The sequence below is a fragment of the Neofelis nebulosa genome, chromosome 12, assembly GCF_028018385.1.
Source record: "Neofelis nebulosa isolate mNeoNeb1 chromosome 12, mNeoNeb1.pri, whole genome shotgun sequence".
NCBI lineage: Eukaryota > Metazoa > Chordata > Mammalia > Carnivora > Felidae > Neofelis > Neofelis nebulosa.
In genome coordinates, this window is record NC_080793.1 from 31575841 (window position 1) to 31596959 (window position 21119).

The 21119-nt window shown below is 38.6% G+C and overlaps 1 protein-coding gene across 4 annotated transcripts in view; it reads right to left on the reverse strand.

The window, feature by feature from the left end:
- PLPPR1 (phospholipid phosphatase related 1) overlaps positions 1 to 21119 on the reverse strand; it is a 327119-nt gene that overhangs the window by 111109 nt on the left and 194891 nt on the right. For 3 of the 4 annotated variants that reach the window (XM_058694746.1, XM_058694744.1, XM_058694747.1), the window contains one exon: positions 16602 to 16709. In XM_058694746.1, coding sequence (XP_058550729.1) covers positions 16602 to 16664 — 63 coding nt within the window. In that variant the 5' untranslated portion in view covers positions 16665 to 16709. Of the gene's footprint in view, positions 1 to 16601; positions 16710 to 16997; positions 17126 to 21119 lie in introns of those variants that run through there. The other variant, XM_058694745.1, reaches the window with a different exon arrangement.

The following is a 21119-nucleotide window of genomic DNA, read 5'->3' on the forward strand; positions in this document are numbered from 1 at the left end:
GACTATACCAAACTCCCTGCCAAATGGTCCCACTGAGGACTGTTTATCCACCATCACTCCTCCTTCAAGGGTAACTTGGTCAAGAGTAACTGGGAGTAACTCCCCAACAATCACAGTCTACTCAACTTGTCAGGCCTAGCATGCGTCTACTGCCAGATGACAGACAACAGGGAAACTGCATGCTTGTTCAGGACTATTTGCAAATGCCCTTGGGATGGATCAAGAGAAAATGGGCAGTGCACTGCCAGCATCTGCCTAAATTGGGTCTGTTGGTGTATATGAGCCAACTTTACATAAGAATGACCTGAAAAACTTAGAAAAATGCATCTCTCTCACCTCCCTCCCCCCTTCTGATTAAGATCAGTGGTTGGGTTCAGGGATCTGAATTATTTTTTTTTTATTTTATTGATTTATTTTTTGAGAGAGAGAGTGCATGCATGGGGGAGGGACAGAGAAAGAGAGGAAACAGAGAGAGAGAGAACGAGAGTCTTAAGCAGGCTCCACGCTCAGGGCAGAGCCTGACGCAGGGCTCTATCCCATGATCCTGATCCAAAATCAAAGACCTGAGCAGAAATCAACAGTCAGATGCTCAACTGACTGAGCCACCCAGATGCCCCAGGAATCTGAATTTTAACTGGCACCCCAATCATTTCAAAGCAGGCGGTCCTCAGGCTACACTGTGAAAACTCTGTGCCAGTGAAGCCATCCTCATGTAGGCTAACTGGTGTCTCAGAGAGAAAAATCTCTAACTGGGCTCTAGATGGACTTTACTTTCCTACGTCCCATTTTTTTTTTTTCAAATATAAGCTGTTGTTCATAAAGAGACTATAACAAGAGTATGGATGCTAGCATTTTGCAGGTCAAATTCTGGAAAATCACTTTAAATATGGATACCACCAACTGATCATGGGTCAGGAACAAAATGATCAGATACCCTTATGCTAGAGTGACCATACTTTTCCAACACATGGTGTGATGAGCAGGAGTGAACTTAAGAGGAAAGTAGGACAGAAGAGTGGACACAGGGACAGAAAATGAAGTCATTGTGTTTATATATCCTGGTCAGTAATCTTAGGGAAAAACTATCTTCAGACCTCTGCTATAAGAAACCAGCACGTAACCTAGTGCAGCTTGGGGAAACTTGAAAGATAGACCCAACTGTTGAGATGGTCTTTTTCAAAGTTTCCTTGGTTATGATAAAGGGTGATGATACAGCAGTTCTAAAAGATACTTTCTATGCTCAGAAGTTTTTCGGTAGCATAGTCCCTGGTCCTTTTCACATTTTTCATAGCTATTATGTAGTAGGGAGAGTGGGCACGGAGAACCCCATCACCATGACACTTGTTCTTTACTAAGAAGGATCATCTGGAGAAGGATGCCTGGGTGGCTCAGTTGGTTAAGTGTCTGACTCTTAGTTTTGGCTCAGGTCATGATGACCTCATGGTTCATGAGTTTGAGCCCTGAGTCAGGCTTTGTGCTGCTGGTGTGTAGTCTGCTTGGGATTCTCTTTCTTTCCCTCTCTCTCTCTGCCCCTCTCCTGCTCACGCACGTGCACACACACACATACACACTCTCTCTCTCTCTCTCAATAAATAAATAAACTTAAGAAAAAAAGGATAGTCTGGGGAGAGAAGGTATCTATTGTAAATGGTGAAAACCTGAGCTCATGGCTCTTCTCCTTGGCACCAGGATCTCATCACACTTCCCTGCCCTTTCATATTACCAGGTAAGGCATAAATTTAAAATATCCTTACTGGAGTGCTCCGGTTTCCATCAAACCCTTAAGATAAACTGCTTCCTGGGGCCTGCAAGATACCTCTCGATCTGGCCTCTGCCTGCCTCCCCAGTGTCCCATCACTACTCCCTGTCTTCTCCTCTAAGCTCTAGCCTTAATCAAACTCTTGCAGCTCTTCAAATTTGGGGGACCTTCTCAGCTCTTGGCCCACACCAAGGTGTCCCTTCCTCCTGCAGCACTCCTCCCTGGAGCCTACTCCTACACTTGAGTAGCGTCTCACTAGTCTTTAGGTATTGGACTAAATGTGACTTCTTCTGGGATGTTTTCTTGACCCCTTCCCAGCTGGAGCCGTTACAGAATCTTTGTAGGCTTTGGGCTCTACTACGCTTGATGGTTCCTCCTCACATCATATTAAGTATATTAAGATAGACCATATTTTATATAATTTCTCTTGTATAGAAATTATTTCCAAGTGTTTATAGCTTCTGTTTTGGAATCATTTGGCTGTGAATAACTAATTTAATTTGCTATTGATTATGAGAGGGTCAGGGTTACAGGTTTGGTTGCCAACTCAGTTAATAGCCAGGTGTGTGGTCTCAGACAAGTTGCTTACCCTCTCTGAATCTCAGTTATCTTAACTGAGACAAGAGAGATTTTGCATAAGTGATCTAAATTCCCATTTAGCACTAAGAGGTGATGCCTTTATCATTAACTGTGGGGAGAAATGTTTTAGGTGGTGGTGCGTGGGGGTGGGAAGGGGCCATATGTTTACTCCACTGATAGAACATGCACCAAAGATCCTGAGTATCATAGGTAGATACTCTGGCCAGAGCTTCCAGTTAAGTAGAAAAAGACAGGTCCACAAGTATGTGTAGAAAAGACCCTTTTAAAACTGAAAAAAAGGGGGCACTCGAGTGGCTCAGCCAGTTAAGTGTCTGATTTCGGCTCAGGTCATGATCTCATGGTTGGTGAGTTTGAACCCCCCATCAAGCTCTGTGCTGACCTTGTGGAGCCTGCTTGCAATTTTCTCTCTCTCTCTGCCCTTCCCCCACTCGCATTTTCTCTGTCTCAAAATAAACTTAAAAAAAAATCTGAAAATAAGAACAATCATTATTTTATATAATAAACAATTTAATATATCAACCTACCAGAGAGAGAAAATTCAGAGCAGTCAAATATATTTTCCTAAACAAGACCAACAATTAAAGCATGATTATAATTATTTATAGAAATGCCCCCTAAGGCTTGGTGTTGGTGACAACCATGTTATAAAACAATCAAGTTATGTTATAAAAACAATCAAGTGTTAGAAAGAGCAACTCTCACTATTGTTTCAATTAATTCCCCTCTGAGAAATGATGTAAGACATTGGACTTTTTGTGAATATAATGAGTTTTCAAATTACAGAAGAAGTAGTGACCAGTTTCTACATTTGTAAAAAGAATTATGTACATTATACTACATACATCAATAACTTAGTGCAATTTTAAAAAGAAAAAATTAAATAGCTGCTTTTTAAAAATTTTTTCAATGTTTATTTTTGAGAGAGAAAGAGAGAGGGGGGAGAGAGAGAGAGAGAGGGAGAGAGAGAATGAGATGGGGAGGGGCAGAGAGGGGACAGAGGATCAAAGGCAGGCTTTGCACTGACAGCAGAGAGCCTGATGCGGGGCTCGAACCCCCGCATCTGTGAGATTATGACCTGAGCTGAAGTCAGACACTTAACTGACTGAGCAACCCAGGTGCCCCTAATTTTTTCTGATGAAAAAACTAAGTAGGCTCCATGCAAAAAATATACATTTAATCCCAACACCCAGAGATAAACACTGATTTTTATGCATACCTCTTTTTTCTGGGCATTTAGTTGTATAGGCACATACATGTATTTCTAAAAAGGTATTATGTTTTACATCTGCACTGCAGAATTTGAATGGAGAGATTATCTGGCTTTGAAGCTGCAATGTCTATTGACATGACCCTAACACAACTTGGTAAGTCTTAGAAATTGGTGACGCTGATGGTCCTCCAAAAACATTTTCTATGAATTAATCTGCATGTAGAAAACAGAAGAAAAATTAGGGTAGAGGAGACAAGTGTGTCTGCCTTAGGTATTGGTCCTTCCACAAGTCCATGGATTCATGTGTGAGTCCTGTGAACAGAAGGGCTATAGATGTAACCCTAAGACCCAGCAGCACCCCACTAATCCTCAGGTGATGAAGTGAGATGCTGAGTTTGAGAGCAGAGCTTCTGCCCACCCTCTGTGGAGAGAACCTAACAGTGGCTCAGATATTAGCATCCCCACTGTGAACAATGTTAATAATGGCAGGGCGAGGCACCTTTATGTGCCTTCTTTGCTTGAGGAAATAGATGTGCACTGGCTGGAGTGGATGTAAATTCTCAGTTCTCTGGGTAGCAACCCAAAACACTGCTGCCTGAGCATGGGTGGTAATTCCAGGCTTAACAAGGGAAGACTGGGGCTGCTAGAATCTGCTGTGAATGGGTGTGAGCACTAGACAGTGAGATTTTGGTTCTTACAGATAATGTCACTGTCGTCTATACTCACAGTCTGGTGAAGCCTGGGTAGACTCAGATTATGTACTCTTTTGAACTCATTCCCTCTCACCCATATCCTTATCTAATTTGAGTATTTTTTCATGGTATTAAGTATTTTTCTACAATATCTTTTTTGTGGATGCATAGTATTGTACTTTTTTGAATGGACAAGAATTTTTACCCCCCGCCCTGTAGTTTAATATTAGGGGCTTTCCTTTTTCATCATTAACAATTTAATGATAAATCATCTTTTACCCAAATCTGTCACATCCATGATTATTTCTGGAGCATAGATTAAGAGTGTGCTTTTGGGGTCCCAAGGGGAATACAAAATCTTAAAGATCTGGTACAGGGTACCAAGTTGCTCTCCCTTGGTACAGACTGCCATTTTATACTTCCTCCTCTTCTAAGTGAGGATGGCTATAAATTATATTTTTAGGGGCACTTGGGTGGCTCAGTCAGTTAAGCATCTGACTTTGGCTCAGGTCATGATCTCGCAGTTCATGAGTTCGAGCCCCACATCGGGCTCTGTGCTGACAGCTCAGAGCCTGAAGCCTACTTCAGATTCTGTGTCTCCCTCTCTCTCTGTGTCCCTCCCCTGCTCATCCTCTGTCTCTCTCTGTCTTTCAAAAATAAATAAACATTAAAAAAATAAAAAATATTTAAATTATATTTTCAAATGCTACGAGATAGGATCATCTCGCATTTTGATCTAAGTCAAACCATTGTAAATCAGGGACCGTCTGTAATACTCTTTAAGCTCTTAAAGAATGGCAGATTACAGAAAGGGAAATTCACATTTCAACATTTCTACATATTTGAATTCTGGTCTCTGAACTTCCCAGAAAGAACTTCCCTAACCTAAGTCAGTTCTCCACTACAGAAAGTTCACTTCTTCAATGATACTATGAAACCAATCATTATGCCTCCTACATATATGCAGTGAAGGAACATAAGTCTAAATTTATGTTGTTGAAAATCCAACTTTAACACCTATTGGCTGTGCAGTCTTGAGCAAAACAGTTAACCTCTCTGTACCTCAGTTTCTTCATTAGAAATTTAAAATGTGAAGACATATTCCTATTGCATAGGGTCAATGTTATCCTACTGATATTTTTAAGTACTCCAGTTCTATAATAGAACACCACACAAATGTCAAATATGGTGCATTTAATGGTGTAATATCAGTATTTTCAGATTTAAAGAACTGTGAAATCTGTATAACTTACATTCTGAGATATGTGCAGAGAGCTATGTATTTCTTCAGAATGCTGACAAGAGCAAAGTTGCTCTCATTCTGGCTGTACCCCTGACCTATTCAAAATCCTTCCATGGTATTTTATAGTTACCAGCATTACCATTTTTAGATTTAGATTACCAGTGAGATTGCACATCTGTTCTTACACTTATAAGAGATATGTATGTTCCCTCAAAGTCGGGTTGGGCATTGTATTATCTTTGAAAGGGTAGGCGGGTGAAGGAGTAGAACCAGTAAGGAAAACAGGAGGAGGGTGAGGTGGGAATGATTTCCCAGGCCCAGCTCCTAGTCCTTCCCTTGGAGCCCAACCATCTGATTTCGCCTGGAACCATATTTCCTCTTCTTTTGATCTTTTGTCCTCGAGGGCCAGACTGAGTCTCTTAGTTTTGACTTATTTTCTCTGGATAGCAGTTTATTTTAACTGGGCCCTTGATCTCAGAACATCCAACTTGAACAGACTCAATGCTGAAGGACAGAGGAACCCTCACTCAGTTGGAAGAGTACCTGAGGACAAGGATAGAGGGTGATGGCAACCATATCTCATTTTTAAAATCAACACTGCTATCTTGATACTGTGAAAAATAATAGATACCTAGGGATGCCTCGGGGGCTCAGTTGACTCTTGATTTCAGTTCAGGTCATGATCTCATTCTCATTGTTTTTTATGGGATTGAGCACCGTGACGGGCTCTGCACTGGCAGCACGGAGCCTGCTTGGAATTCTCTCTCTCCCTCTCTTTCTGCCCTTCCCAGCTTCGGCTCTTTCCCCACCCTCTCAATAAATAAACGTAAACAATAATAGCTACCTAAATGTTGGCATTGTCCTTTGGCTCCATACTGCAAACATGAGTCAAGGAGATGATTAAATAGGAAAAGGCATAGGAAAGTACTTTATAATTTGCACGTGTCATTGCAATCTAAAAGACCAACAAATTTTTTTTAAACGTTTATTTATTTTTGAGACAGAGAGAGACAGAGCATGAACAGGGGAGGGTCAGAGAGAGAGGGAGACACAGAATCGGAAACAGGCTCCAGGCTCTGAGCTGTCAGCACAGAGCCCGACGCGGGGCTCGAACTCACGAACCACGAGATCATGACCTGAGCCGAAGTCGGACGCCCAACTGACTGAGCCACCCAGGCGCCCCAGGACCAACAGATTTTTCATTGCTTTGTTTTAAACCTTTCCAACAACATCTTAATATATATTCTAAAAACATTATCCCCTTAAGCCCAGCAACGTGATGTATCTGGGGATTAAACTGCTATATTAAACTCTCTAAGGGTCAGGGTTTTGGTGTCTATGTTGAAATGTCTGTGTAGTTAGTTTTACTTTTCATCTTTGTTGGTTTTGTATCTGTTTTCTATTGGGTAGAAGCTGTTACTTTAATTATTTTTGTTAATATCAACCACTTGCTACTTGGCAAGTACTTTTAGGTGCCTTACCCTCATTTATTTCTCAGAAGTGCCCAAGAGGAAGTTTTTTTGTTTTTTGGTTTTTGTTGTTCCATTTCACAGATGAAGCAACTGAAGTGCAAAGTAGTTATCCAAGTTTATAGCAGCAGTGGATGGCAGAGCCAAGATTCAAACCCCAGACTTTTCACATCACCTTATTTTCTCTTTGTATCCCACTACACATGAGGATGAGATTTTGATACTTTCTCCTTGGAAAGTTCTGGATGTGACTTAAATACAAAGATCTAAGGTAGCTACAATCTAAGTCTCAGGAACAAGGTGGTCAGATCTGCTAAACCTTAAATTGCAAGGAAAGAGCAGACAGCAAGGCCAAGACTCACTCTTCTTTTTACGTTGGAGGCACACAAACTGACAGAGGCCTAGAAATGTCATTGTCCCCAAACGATAATGTGCAGTGCCTTCTGGCCCAAGAGAAGAAAGACACTCAGAACCACCAAATTCTTGCAGAACTTCATGAGATTATTTATCTTCAGGCTGGCATTTATAACAATCACCTGGTAGGTTCCAGCTGAGAAAAATGAGTTGTCAAAAACAGGCAATAAAAATTGCAAGTACAAGTAACCGTCAAAATGATAAAACTGTCACATCTGTACACATCAAGCAACAATTGTGTTCATTATGTCCAAACTCCTGGTACTTAATATTATCTGCCAAGGAAGCTAAGCTCCATTTAGAGTTTTGCTGTTAGCATGAATATATTTGAAAGCGACTTGACTGAGTTGTTCCTGATTTTACAGAGAATGCAATGACATTGTCTTGAGAAGAATCCACTGGTATCTGGGAAGATTTGTCAAAAGGGGTATCTCCGTCCCAAAATCTCTCTCTATTTTGAGAAAATACACTGGCAATGATTTGGGGTGGGTAAGGGGGATCTTAGTGCATGTTCTCATTTTTAGGGAAAAAATTCTACTCTAATTTGGGTGTGTTTTCCCTCAGGGAAACCCTCCTTTTGTTGATCCTCAAGTGTGAGAGGTGTTGCTGAAATGACAGAGAAGAAGAAAGAGAAAGAAAGTGGAAAGGCAGGAGAGGGGATCAGGAGTACAGAGGGGAGAGTAGTACATGGGAAAGGAGGAGGTAGGGAAGGAGGAAGCTGAGAAGGAGAAAAAAAGACTGAGGATGGAAAACACAGAAAGAGGATATTTGATTATTTTGATCACTCTTTTTACTTTATAGCTAGTTTATTGTAAGAACCTTTATCCTCACCAAAAACTAATATAATTGATTTCAAGTAGCAAAAACGAGGATAAGAAAGTAGATGTCCTCATGTTCACTTAAAAGTTGTTAATTTTCTACTCCTCCTGCTGCCTCTTTCTTCAGCTTTTGTCTAGTTCAGCATTTGCTATTTTTCATTGCTTGAGTAGAACCAGATCCAGGAAGGGCTGAAAGCCGTTGGTTAGAAATGTCGTGTGGCACAAAAACAGACACTGAGATCAATGGAACAGAATAGAGAACCCAGAAATGGACCCACAAACATATGGCCAACTAATCTTTGACAAAGCAGGAAAGAATATCCAATGGAATAAAGACAGTCTCTTCAGCAAGTGGTGCTGGGAAAACTGGACAGCAACATGCAGAAGAATGAACCTGGACCACTTTCTTGCACCATACACAAAAGTAAACTCAAAATAGATGACAGACCTCAATGTAAGACAGGAAGCCATCAAAATCCTCTAGGAGACAGTAGGCAAAAACCTCTTTGACCTTGGCCGCAGCAACTTCTTACTCAACATGTCTCCAGAGGGAAGGGAAACAAAAGCAAAAATGAACTATTGGGACCTTATCAAAATAAAAAGCTTCTGCACAGCAAAGGAAACAATCAGCAAAACTAAAAGGCAACGGATGGAGTGGGAGAAGACATTTGCAAATGACATATCAGATAAAGGGTTAGTATCCAAAATCTATAAAGAACTTATCAAACAACACCCCAAAAACAAATAATCCAGTGAAGAAATGGGCAAAAGACATGAATAGACACTTCTCCAAAGAAGACATTCTGATGGCCAACTTACACATGAAAAAATGCTCCACATCACTCATCATCAGGGACATACAAACAAAACCACAATGAGATACCACCTTACACCTGTCAGAATGGCTAACATTAACAACTCAGGCAACAACAGATGTTGGCGAGGATATGGAGAAAGAGGATCTCTTTTGCATTGCTGGTGGGAACGCAAACTGGTGAAGCCACTCTGGAAAACAGTATGGACGTCCCTTAAAAAACTAGAAATAGAACTACCCTAAGACCCCACAATTACACTACTAGGTGTTTATCCAAGGGATACAGGTATGCTGTTTTGAAGGGGCACATGCACCCCAACGTTTATAGCAGCACCATTGACAATAGCCAAAGTATGGAAAGAGCCCAAATGTCCATCAATGAATGGATGAATAGATAAAGAAGATGCGCTGTATCTATACAATGGGGTATTACTCAGCAATCAAAAAGAATGAAATCTTGCCATTTGCAACTACATGAATAGAACTAGAGGGTATTATGCTGAGCGAAATTAGCCTGTCACAGAAAGACAAATATCATATGACTTCACTCGCAAAAATAATATAAAAACAGGGAGGGGAACAAAGCATAAGAGACTCTTAAATATGGAGAACAAACAGAGGTTTACTGAAGGGGTTGTGGGAAGGGGTATGGGCTAAATGGGTAAGGGGCATTAAGGAATCTACTCCTGAAATCATTGTTGCAGTATATGCTAACTAATTTGGATGTAAATTAAAAAAAAAAAAAAGAAATGTTGTCATGGACCATCTTGGAATTTTAGTGATTCTGGATTTCACTCTTATTAGCAAAAGAAAAGTTTATATTCTAGTCCTTAAAAATCACTATTTGTTTGGGGTACCTGGGTGGTGCAGTTGGTTGAGTATCCAATTGCGGCTTAGGTCATGATCTCACAGCTTGTGAGTTCAAGCCCTGAGTCGTGTACTGTGCTGAAGCTCAGAGCCTGGAGCCTACTTCAGATTCTGTGTCTCCCTCCCTCTCTGCCCCTTCCCCACTCACACTCTGTCTCTGTCTCTGTCTCTCTCAAAATAAACATTAAAAAAAATCACTATTCACTTGTCAAAGGCTTTTCATTTCAGAGGCTCCAGCCAGCATGGCAAGTACACTTTCAGGATTAGCTGACACGGGGAAATGTCCAAAGGAGACGCTTTTCTGAATACCTAACATTCAAGGGCATGATTTCTGGAAGCACCTGGGTTGCCCATTACAGATCATACTTCTCAATCCATTCTGTGTTGATCCCCTCCCTTTCAGCCCACTACCTTCTGTGTCTACTCTCTTTATCTACAAACTTTGTTCTCTCTCCAGTGATATCTTCTCATTTTGGTAGCATCCAAGGATTACTCGGAACTGTGCTTTCCTGACTTGTTATCACTATAAGACCTTTTGTGCTATGTACTCCTTTGCCAGACAGCTTCTCCACCACTGGTTCGGCCTTCTGGGTGGGTCCCAGGCAGGCTTCCACTTTGTCCTCACTTTTGAATTTTTAGGTGCTGGCTTGTATCTACTCACCTCACCAACTGCCACAAGTAAAACATCCCTCAGTCAAAATTTTATGCTTGCAGAATTAAAATATCACTAAGAAAATGCACATCAGTGCTCCACTGTGGGCACTGTTTGGCTCTCATTTCCACCCTCCATCCTTCACACACATTTCAAGCATGGCCCAATAATCCTGCCTCTATGAAAAACTTGATGAGATTCAAGTTACAGAAGCCTGGTTAGCAACTGAAGTATGCAAAAAGGGCAAAACACATAGTGACTTTGGGGGGAAAAAAGGTACTGAATAGATAAGTGTATAATAAATGAATGCATTCACAGAACAAAGATGGCCTGAAAACATCCCACTGCAAACATCTACAAACAATGGCTTGTCTTTTTTATTTTTATCATTCATAGATGAGCTGAATCAAAAAGGGTACTGAAAAGAAGAGTGGTAACCCAATAAACTGACGATACAGTGGACCCAGATGGGAGTAGAGAAAGGGGTACAGGTCAAACTCCATAACAAGATTTGGGGTTTAATGTCCATGAGGACCAGGTGTGAGGACCTGAGTGTGAATGGAGACTGCTGTGTAAAAGCCAGCATTCCTGAACCTTGCTTTTTCACTCAGAGAAAGAATGTTCTACATAAATCCACCTACTGTCATAGGAAGACTACAAGGAAGGTGAACTTTGACCTAATTATACTTTGGGATTGTCACATTTGGGTTCTGAATATAGAAGCGTAAGCCCAAGAGAAACATGCAAAATCCCCCCAAAGACTCTTAAAATCTAAGGCCTGCATGAATCCTACAGAAGAAGCAAGCTCTGCTAAAAAATGAGCTAAAAAATTACAAAAATAAATAAGGAAACAATCCACCATGAGCCAGAGATGGCAGGTACAACATACAGGAGGATTAGCATACCAATAATTTCAGAAAACAGAATAATCTGAAAGAATATAAAAGAAAAACTGTAAGCATGGGGACACTATACAAACAAAAAGATTTTTGCACATAGAACTTCCAGAAATTAAAAAACAAGATGGGTTAAGAGACATGGAATACAGAAAGACGGAGAAGAAGATCCAACATATCAAATGGAGAAAGAAAATAGAATGGAGGAGAGAGAGTATTTGAGGATGTGGTGCCTGAGACTTTTACAGAATTGGTACAAATGTGACTTTTCACACTCAAGATATAAAATAAATTCTAGCCAGTATAAAACTCACACCTAAACATTATTATATGAAATTACAGACCACCAAAGCAAAGAGAAAAATGGCAAAGCCACTGGAGAGAAATGTGGATTACCTATCAAGAAGAGTATGACTTCAACTCAGGTCAGGATCTCATGGTTCATGGGTTTGAGCCCTGCGTGGGGCTCTGTGCTGACAGCTCAGAGCCTGGAGCCTGCTTCTGATTCTGTGTGGGTGTGTCTCTCTCTGCTCCTCCCCAACTCATGCTCTATCTCTCAAAAATAAACATCAAAAAAAATTTTTTAAAAAAAGAACAGTAATAAGAGAAGAGTCTTCAAAGCAAAAATAAAGGTAGGCTGCACGGTGCAGGAGAGGGAAATGGCTTAATACTCTGGAAGTTCAGAAGGTAGAATAAACTATTCAATCCAGAATTCAGTACTAAGCTAGACTGCCCTTCCAGATTAATTGTATTATAAAGACAAAGTCAGATAAATATTGTAACTGTTTACAATTCATCAGGTCCATGCTGAAAGAACTACTAAAGGTTCAGTTTCATGAGGAAATTAAACCCTGACAGAAGGAGAGGAATAAAGGGAGGAAGGGTGAGCAAAGAAAATGAATATGCAGGTAAATTCAAAGAAGCCAGGACTGAAAAATTAGTGAAAAAATTTAAATAGGATATAAAATCAAGAATGACACCCAAGATTTCAAAGTGACTTAAGAACATCACTATTTACAAGAAGCGAAGAGCTACTGGTTAAGCTTATTGTTTGTTAACTTTAAATATTTAAAATTGAAGAGTAATGGGGCGCCTGGATGGCTCAGTCAGTTAAGTGTCCGACTTAGGCTCAGGTCATGATCTCACAGTTCATGGTTCAAGCCTCGTGACGGGCTCTGTGCTGACAGCTCAGAGCGTGGAGCCTACTTCAGATTCTGTGTCTCCCTCTCTCTCTGCCCCTCCCTGCTCATGCTCTGTCTCTCTCTGTCTCAAAAACAAATAAAAACATTAAAAAAATTTTTTTAATTGAAGAGTAAGGTTTAAAAGAAGAGAAATAGAATCTATAATTTAAAACCGAAAGGGAGATTAAAACAAAAGAAGTAATCTAATCTAGAAGGCAGAAAACGGAAAAAAAGGAAAAAGAAAAAGGAACAAAAGTCCATATTTACAACTTCATGCCAGAACGCCTGAAATATTCTCTTTAAAGTCAGCAATGAGGCATGGATGGCTTCCACCACTGCCTCTATCTAACATTGCGCTGGAGGTCTTAAGCAAAGCAAAAAGATAAGAAAAAGTTGTAAAAACTAGAAAAGAAACAAATCTGCTACTACTTGCAGATGATATAACTGTCTGAAAAAAAAATCTAAGAAATATACAGACGCAGTCTAGAGTTTAACAAAGTTTCCTCAAGGAAACGGATAAAAATTTCAGTATTGGTCTCACACTGAAGCAAACCACAGGGAAACGTAATCATGTCCTGGCAATTCCACGGCTAGGAGTGAATCCAAGGGAAGCTCTTGGACACATGGACATGGAGACAGAAATAAGAACGTTTTCTGCCAAAGAAAGCTGTAAGAGTAAAATAAGAGTCAGGAAAACAAAAAAGAATCAACCAAACTGTCCCTCAGTGGGCGTATTCATGCAATGAGATAAAATGCCACAATTTAAAAGGAATGGATTGCCAATCTGGATAAATGTCAGAAACATTCTGTTGAATGAAAAGGCAAGTTGCAAAAGGAAAGTTCAATATGGTATCATTTATGTAAAATCTCCCTAAGGTATTGTTTATGAATATGTAGATATATAGGAAAAATATGAAAATATGAATGAGAATCATACAAGGGAATAAAGCCTCCAACTTCACAGATAGTTACTTCCAGGTCCAGGACAGTAGGACTTCAGCCATATTTGTAATATTTTATTTTCCTTGAAAAAATATTTTTTTTCCTTGAGAAAACATTTGAAGCACATATGGAAAGATTTGGTTTTGGTGTATGTTATATTTCCTCTGTTTGAATTCTTTCATAATTAAGAAGTGATAGTGAAAAGATATTCATTGATCAAATTGACATTTTAACTAAGTTATTTTTGACCAAGTTTTCTGATATCCCTGGCATAATGTACGTAAACGGTAAGTGTTTTTTTCATTTTATACCCCATCCCACCCCCAACTGGGTCTTATTCAAAGTTTTCTTGCTCAATCTCAGAAGAGCACTATTAAGAGAAAATATTTTTAAAAATTTTTCTTCATTAAAAAAATATTTTTTTAACTTTTGACCCCATTCATCTATTTCTCCCCCTCTCCCCCCCAACAACCACTAATCTGTTTTCTGTATCTATGAACTTGGTGTTTTTTAAATTTAATTCCACATGTAAGAGAGATCATACAGTATTTGTCTTCTCCGACTGACTTATTTCACTTAGCATAATGCCTTTAAGGTTCATCCATATTGTTGTATTTTGCAAGATTTCATTCCTTTTTATAGTCAAATAATATTCCATTATGTGTCCATTCCACAACTTCTTCACCTATTCATCCATGGACGGACACTTAGGTTGTTACCATATCATGGCTATTGTAAATAATGCTGCAATGAACATTGGGGTCCATACAATTATAGGTATTTGACAGCTAAAATACAGGAGAATCATGACAGCCACTTTGAGATATACCTCTTCCCCTCTCAATTTCTACTTTATTTCACTTCACTTCCTCTTTTTCTTTCTCCTGCTTATTTCTGAGAGAAGTCACTGATGTACCCTATTTTTTTAAGTTTTTACTTAAATTCCAGTTAGTTAACATAGTGTACTATTAGCCAGTGCACTTGTGATGAGCAGCAGGTGTTGTGTGTATGTGTTGAATCACTAAATTGTACACCTGATGTACTTTAAACTTCCATGCAAAATAAGGACAATACAACAAGAAAAAGAACAAACTGTCTTTCCTTTCTCAGGTTTTTAGACTTATATTTATGGTTGTTAAGGTTAAGGCAGAGAAAGACCGATTTATATCTCTTGTTGCTTGCTCCACCCGTCCGCTCATTGTTCATTCATCAGAGGACCAAAAATCTTCAGAGATATACCTTCCAGCAATAAATTAAACCTCTTACTTTGAGGTTTAGATCCTATTTGATTTTTAAGAAAATTTAAAGTAAAATTGCTACCAGGAAGATAAAGATAGTATCAGATGACTTATTGTCCGATTTCCCCCAGCTTACTTTACAAATTTATTTCTCTTACAACAAAGGATTTTAACATTGAAAGACCAACATAGTGCTATAGTCTTCTACATTTTCCCCACGAGCAGCATGAGAAAGGACTCTTTTTCCTTCGTTAAAATTTCAATATGAACAATGGTAACTAGAACCCACGATATACATAAGGTATAGTTATTGTCTGAATGGAGTTATTCTAGGCCTTCTACAGTAAGTTAAAGGAAGAGTATTAAGAACATGTGTTTATGTTGAGAGAAAAGTTCTTTGTTTACCCTTTCAGTGATTCAGCATAGTGTGAGTCTGTAGGTCTCCTGACTTATATGAACACCTCTGTCCCAAGTTAATGTTCTATTTCCCCCTAATTCTGCAATACAAACAGATTCACAAACATCACCAGAAAAGAAATCAAATATTATTTGTTCATCTAAACTACCAAGGGATGTCTGCAAGTGAAACTCAAGGATCAGCCAAACCCATGTTTATTGGCCCCAAATCAGAATGTTCAAAATTATTCAACAGACTATATAGACAGACAAAGTTATTTCAAGAGGTAGAAGGTAAAAATACTTCTTGCATTGATGCACAGAAGATGTTTAAGCAACGTATATATTGAAAGTACAGTTTTGAATATAAGTAGTGGTTTAACTCAAGTGTTGTCTGTCTCACATGGATAGTTAAATGGATCAACATGCATGTTCCTCCCACACTCAGCCAAAAAGATCCCATAATATAAGAATATGCTACAGCTGGGCCTTGGGATGTAAAGACACTCCTGGCAGTTACCCAGAAAGGAATCTCAGGACACTTACTCTTCAGCTCTTTACATGGTCATATTTTAAAGCCAATCTTTAGGATAAAAAACAACCCATTAGATGCTCTACCTATGTCTTGAGAAGGCAGAAATAATATCTTTGGCAAATCGACATCTTATTTTGAGATAACCTGGAGTAGCTAGCTTTTTCTTTTTTGCATCATATGATTACAAATTTCTTAAAATTTCCAGGTCTCTGCCTCCTCCATAAAAACATTATAAAGAGTGAGGTACAGTGGGGGAGTGTAAGGAGTTTAACCAAGAAGATGCTGGAGAAGCGTTTGTTGGTACAGGCTTAGAGCAACTCAACAAAATCATTCACGACCAAAATAAATTGTACATTACACAAGCTCTCAATACTCTACTTTAAAAAAAAATGCCCAGTGGAAACAGTCAATTCTAAGATTTTTTTTCTTTATTTGGGCTGTAAGGCAAAATCTGTCAACTAACATCATCTGTACACAATCTGGTTTATTAACTCCTGAAATATGATATTTATTTTTTAATTGAAATTTTAGTTAACATATAGTGCAATATTGGTTTCAAGAGCAGAATCTGTGATTCTTCACTTATATACAACATTTATTTTTTAAAAACTATCTACTTTAAATGCTGCATTCATAATTCATACATTCAAGTCACTACTGGAAATAAAAGGAATAAATTATTTTGTATCCCATAGATGAACCTTCTTGTTGTATGGCTTCAAATTCAAGGAGTGCTTTGAATAATTTATTCCTTACCAATATTTGTGCTACCAAAATTTATCAATGAGAAGATTAATTTTGTAAAATAATCGAAGTTCTCGGCATAAAAACTACTATTATTCTGATTTGTCCATAAAGGCAAAAAATACACATACCTCAACAAATATAAAACACGGGATGATGGAATAACTTCGTTGAGTGTTGTTTCCTACAGCCATTTCTTACACCATGTAGCAAGGCTGCACCGTCTAAAACTGGCCAGGCTGAAATAGAAACAGGTAGCATGGTATAAGAACCATAAGTTTAGCAGTCCCTTAGGGATTTACATGAAAATATCAGCTACCATCTAGATAAACAAGCTGTGTGCAAACAATGCAAACAGTGATCTATAACATAATCAAGTCAGACTAATCATCATTTCAGAGAAAAGACATGTATATACTAGCCATGAGCAGTCTAGAGTCTAAATGACAGGTAGTGAACCCCCCACCCCTGCAAAAAAAGCTACAGTGAATCGAATTCTAATTGCCTAGACCTGCACCTTGCTTTACCTGAGTAGACTGCCCTCATGCCATGAAAGGCAGTTTCTGCTACAATACATTTGTTGTTTTCCATACTGCTCAGATCTCCTCTCTCTAGGCCTGATTCTCCCAGTTTGCAAGATTTGTTTCTACCCTTGCCTCTACCTTTGGAGCTGACATTTAGTACTGAGGCACTAACCCCTGACTTCTTACCCTGACCACTCTTTGCCCTTGCTCCTTTGATTATTAATTATTTTGGATTAATACATCACTGATCCCTCTCACTGAGTTCTCTCAGCCCTGTGTGCGTGTGTGTGTGTACCAAACACAAAAACACCATAATAAAATCTCTCAACTTACAAAAATGGAGTATCTAGGCAACCGTAGATTATTTTCAGTATTTGATAGAATATCTCTGACCTTGAACCAAAAATATTCCTGTATTAGATTTGTTTTTTTAAGAAGAATAAAAATTAACCAAACAACCAAGTTGAGGTTTTAGACTTTTATAAAACTTCCAAGGCCAGATGAAAAGAATTTTCCACTACACCTTTATTTTCTATCCAAAGCAACACATAATATGTTTCAGGTACCTGTTCTTGATAGTTATTATTTTTTGCCTGTTCTGTTTCTGTGTTACCCTTCCTAATAGTTGTCATGGATTATTGCATGAAGAGTGACACAGGATTGCACTTTCCTTAAAGGTCATGAATTAATATTTTTAACTTAATTCTATCTTTGTAAAGTCCTCCTTACCTTTTCTAGAAAGAGATTTTACGTTTCATTCTTTTTGAGATACCAGCTTCTCACTTGATTAAAACTTTCTCTGATCAAATTTAACATTTACATGTGGTATTAAGTCCACATCAATCACAGCGCTTAAATTACTTAGGTTTTAGGCAACTTAATTTTTCAATTAAAATCAGATATTATCTGTTATAAAGTAATACCCATAATAAATCTATTTCACCATTCTTTTTTGGGACCTTGGAAGAACTAACTTTTTTACAATTACAAAAGAATCCATATGTAGGGTACAGGTTGAGTTAATCTGGCAACCACATATTCTTTACATTTTACCCTTAATCCAAATATCTTAGAATACACGTATCTATGATTTAGAGGAGTCTGTACTTCTTTCACAGTGCCATATATTTGAAAAGAAAATTAACTTTTAATCACCCCAAAGCAAGCATGGGTACCAGAAAAAGCAAAGGCATCAGACACCTAGTATTTCAGATGGTTTCTCCAGATGGTTAATAAAAAAATAGCAATGAAAAGGAGAATATAAGACAAGACTTGGAGTATCATATAAAATCTCCTTTATCTTCATTCTTTTAGCTCAAAATACAACCTAGCTTTTTACGTGTACAGAGATTTCACACACACACACACACACAATTAACTACATTGAGGCATATTTTATATATATATAATTCACCCATTTCAAGTATTCAATGATATTTTAGTAAATTTACCATGTTGTGCAACTGTCACTATAAAACAATTTTAGCACTTTTTGCTCACCCCAAAAAGAATCATCTTCCTCACCAGCACCTCCCTGACCACTCTACCACTTCTCCAGCCAAGTCACCCACTAATCTACTTTCTGTCTCTATAGAGACTTTCCGTATTCAAGTAAATAGAATTATACAATATATGGTTTCTTGACCTGGATTCTTTTATTTAGCACTGTTTTTGAGGTTTATTCATGTCATAATGCACATATCAGTAATTTTTTCCTTTTTATTGCTGAATAGTATTCCACTGTGTATCTATAGCACCTTCACCAACTGGTAGAAACATAGGTTGTTTCTAATTTTTGCTGTATCCAATCTTAGGTTGCATCTAGTATTGTGGGTAATGATGCTAAGAACATCTGTGCATAAGTCTTGTGTAGATACATGTTTTCATTTCTCATTGTTAGATACCTAAGGGTATAATTGCTGGGTCATATGCTACATTATATTTAAGAGAACTGTGGACGTGTTTTCCAAATTGGTTGTGCCATTTTACATGGATACCAGCAATGTAAGCCAATTCCCATTTGCCACATCCTAACATTTTTATTGCCTATCTTTTTTTAAATTATAGTCATTCTAGTGGTTATGAGATGATAGCTCATTGTGATTTTCATTTAATAACAAATGATATTGAGCATCTTTTGATGTGCTTATCAGCTGTTACATCTTCTTTTGTGAAATATCTACTCAAATCTTTCCGTTTTTTTGACTGGGTTGTTTATCTTATTGCTTTCAAGGTGTAAGTGTTGTTTTACATTCCAAATACAAGTTTCTTATCAGATATGTATTTTGTCTTTTGACTATTAATGTATCTTGGCATAGATTCCTTTAGGTTTTTTTGCTTGGAGATTTCTCACTACTTGAATCTGTGGGTTTATGGGTTTTTTTGCCCAGATTTTCAGCGTTATTCCTGGAATACTTTTCAACATGATTTCTCATCTCCTGGGACTCCAATGACATGAATATTAGATCTTTTGCTTTAGTCTATCATGTCCCTGAGACTAATTTTCCACCTCGGTCTATTTTCTCTGTTGTTCAGATTAGGTATTTTCCATTATTCTGTCTTCCAGTTCACTGATTCTTTCCTCTTTCATCTTTATTACGGTGTTGAGTCATATCCATCCACTGAGTTTTTAATTTCAGTTGTATTTTTTAATTCTAGAATTTCCATTTGCTTTTTCTTTATACTTTCTCTTTCTTTACTGAGATTACTTTTTTCATTTGCTTCAGCATGTTTGTAATTGTTTATTGGAGCATTTTTATGAAGACCACTTAAAAATTCTTGTCAGATGCTTGTGACATCTATGTCATCTGGGTATTGGTATTTCTTGGTCTTAATTCAGTTTGAGATCATCCCTGTTCTTGGGATGAAGAATGATTTTTGATTGAAACCTTGGGTTATTACATGATAAGGCTCAAGATTTTGTTTAATCCTTGTGTTTTATCATACCTCCTCTGATACTCCTACAGTAGGTTTGTGTTACAGCCATGTGAAGGTGCCACAGGTTCTCCACTTGGCCTTCTATAATGCCTGGTTGGGGAGGGGCCCCTTTGCTAGGCAAAAGTGGAATTCAAGGTCTCTACTGACATCCTGGCTGGAAGGGGGAGAGGTACCTCATTTTTTACTGTTCCCCATGTGGCCTCCACAGACACTGTGGGAAGGTGGCCTCATGATTGCTGAGTAGTGGTAAAATTCCTGACTTTCCACTAGCCCCCCCTCTGATGCCACCCCAATGAAAAGGAAGTAGGGGTCCTCAGTACTTCCTGGTAGGGGTGAGAGGCCAGGCTCCCCACATATTTCCCTCTGATACTGGGAGGTAGGGAGACAACTCATTACTGCCCTGCATGAAATAAAATTCTGGCTCCCCCTTGACTTTTTCTGACATGACCTCAGCAGGAATCTGAGGGAGTCTCCTTATTGCCTAGCAAGGGTAGAAGTCCAGGATCTCCACTTGGCCTTCACTAGTTCAGCAGAACAGATGGGACTATAGTTTTTTATGTGGTGTTTGGCTGGAGTCAAGAGGTTCTTTTCTAAAAGTTTTCTGTTTTCCTCGGCTGCCTTTTCCCTACCCTTTGGCTGAGCTTTTCTTGGGGCTATTTTGTCTGTGAGTATTATTCTTCCCCGGGTATCCAGATTCTCCATCTAGTCTGAGAGAAGCGGCAAAAAGAAAATCATGGGAACTCACTATTGTGTTGTTTCTTGTGTGCTAAGGTCCTTAGATAGTCTACTTTTTCTTCTATCTCTCAGTTTCCTTATGTTTATAGAACATTTAAGATTTTTAGTTGTTTTCAGTCAAAGGCACAGGGAAAAGTACATCTTACTCCATGCTCCCAGAAACAGAAGTCATCAGAATCTTTTTGAAGAAGTAACACATAGTCCAGTCACCAAGATTCTAGTACATCCCAGCCCAGCTTTGTTCTCATGAACTTGAGTTTCTCAGTGCCCAAGGTTTCAAAATAAGAGAACATATCTTATCATTCATTCATTCATTCATTCATGAGTCCCTAAGTCATGCCACATATCCTATTAGGCAAAACCAGAAGCAATGAACTGGTCAAATACCCTGTGGGTATAACAGGAAGAAGGATAGGAAGGATAGGAAGAAGGAAGAAGGATAATGATAGCAAA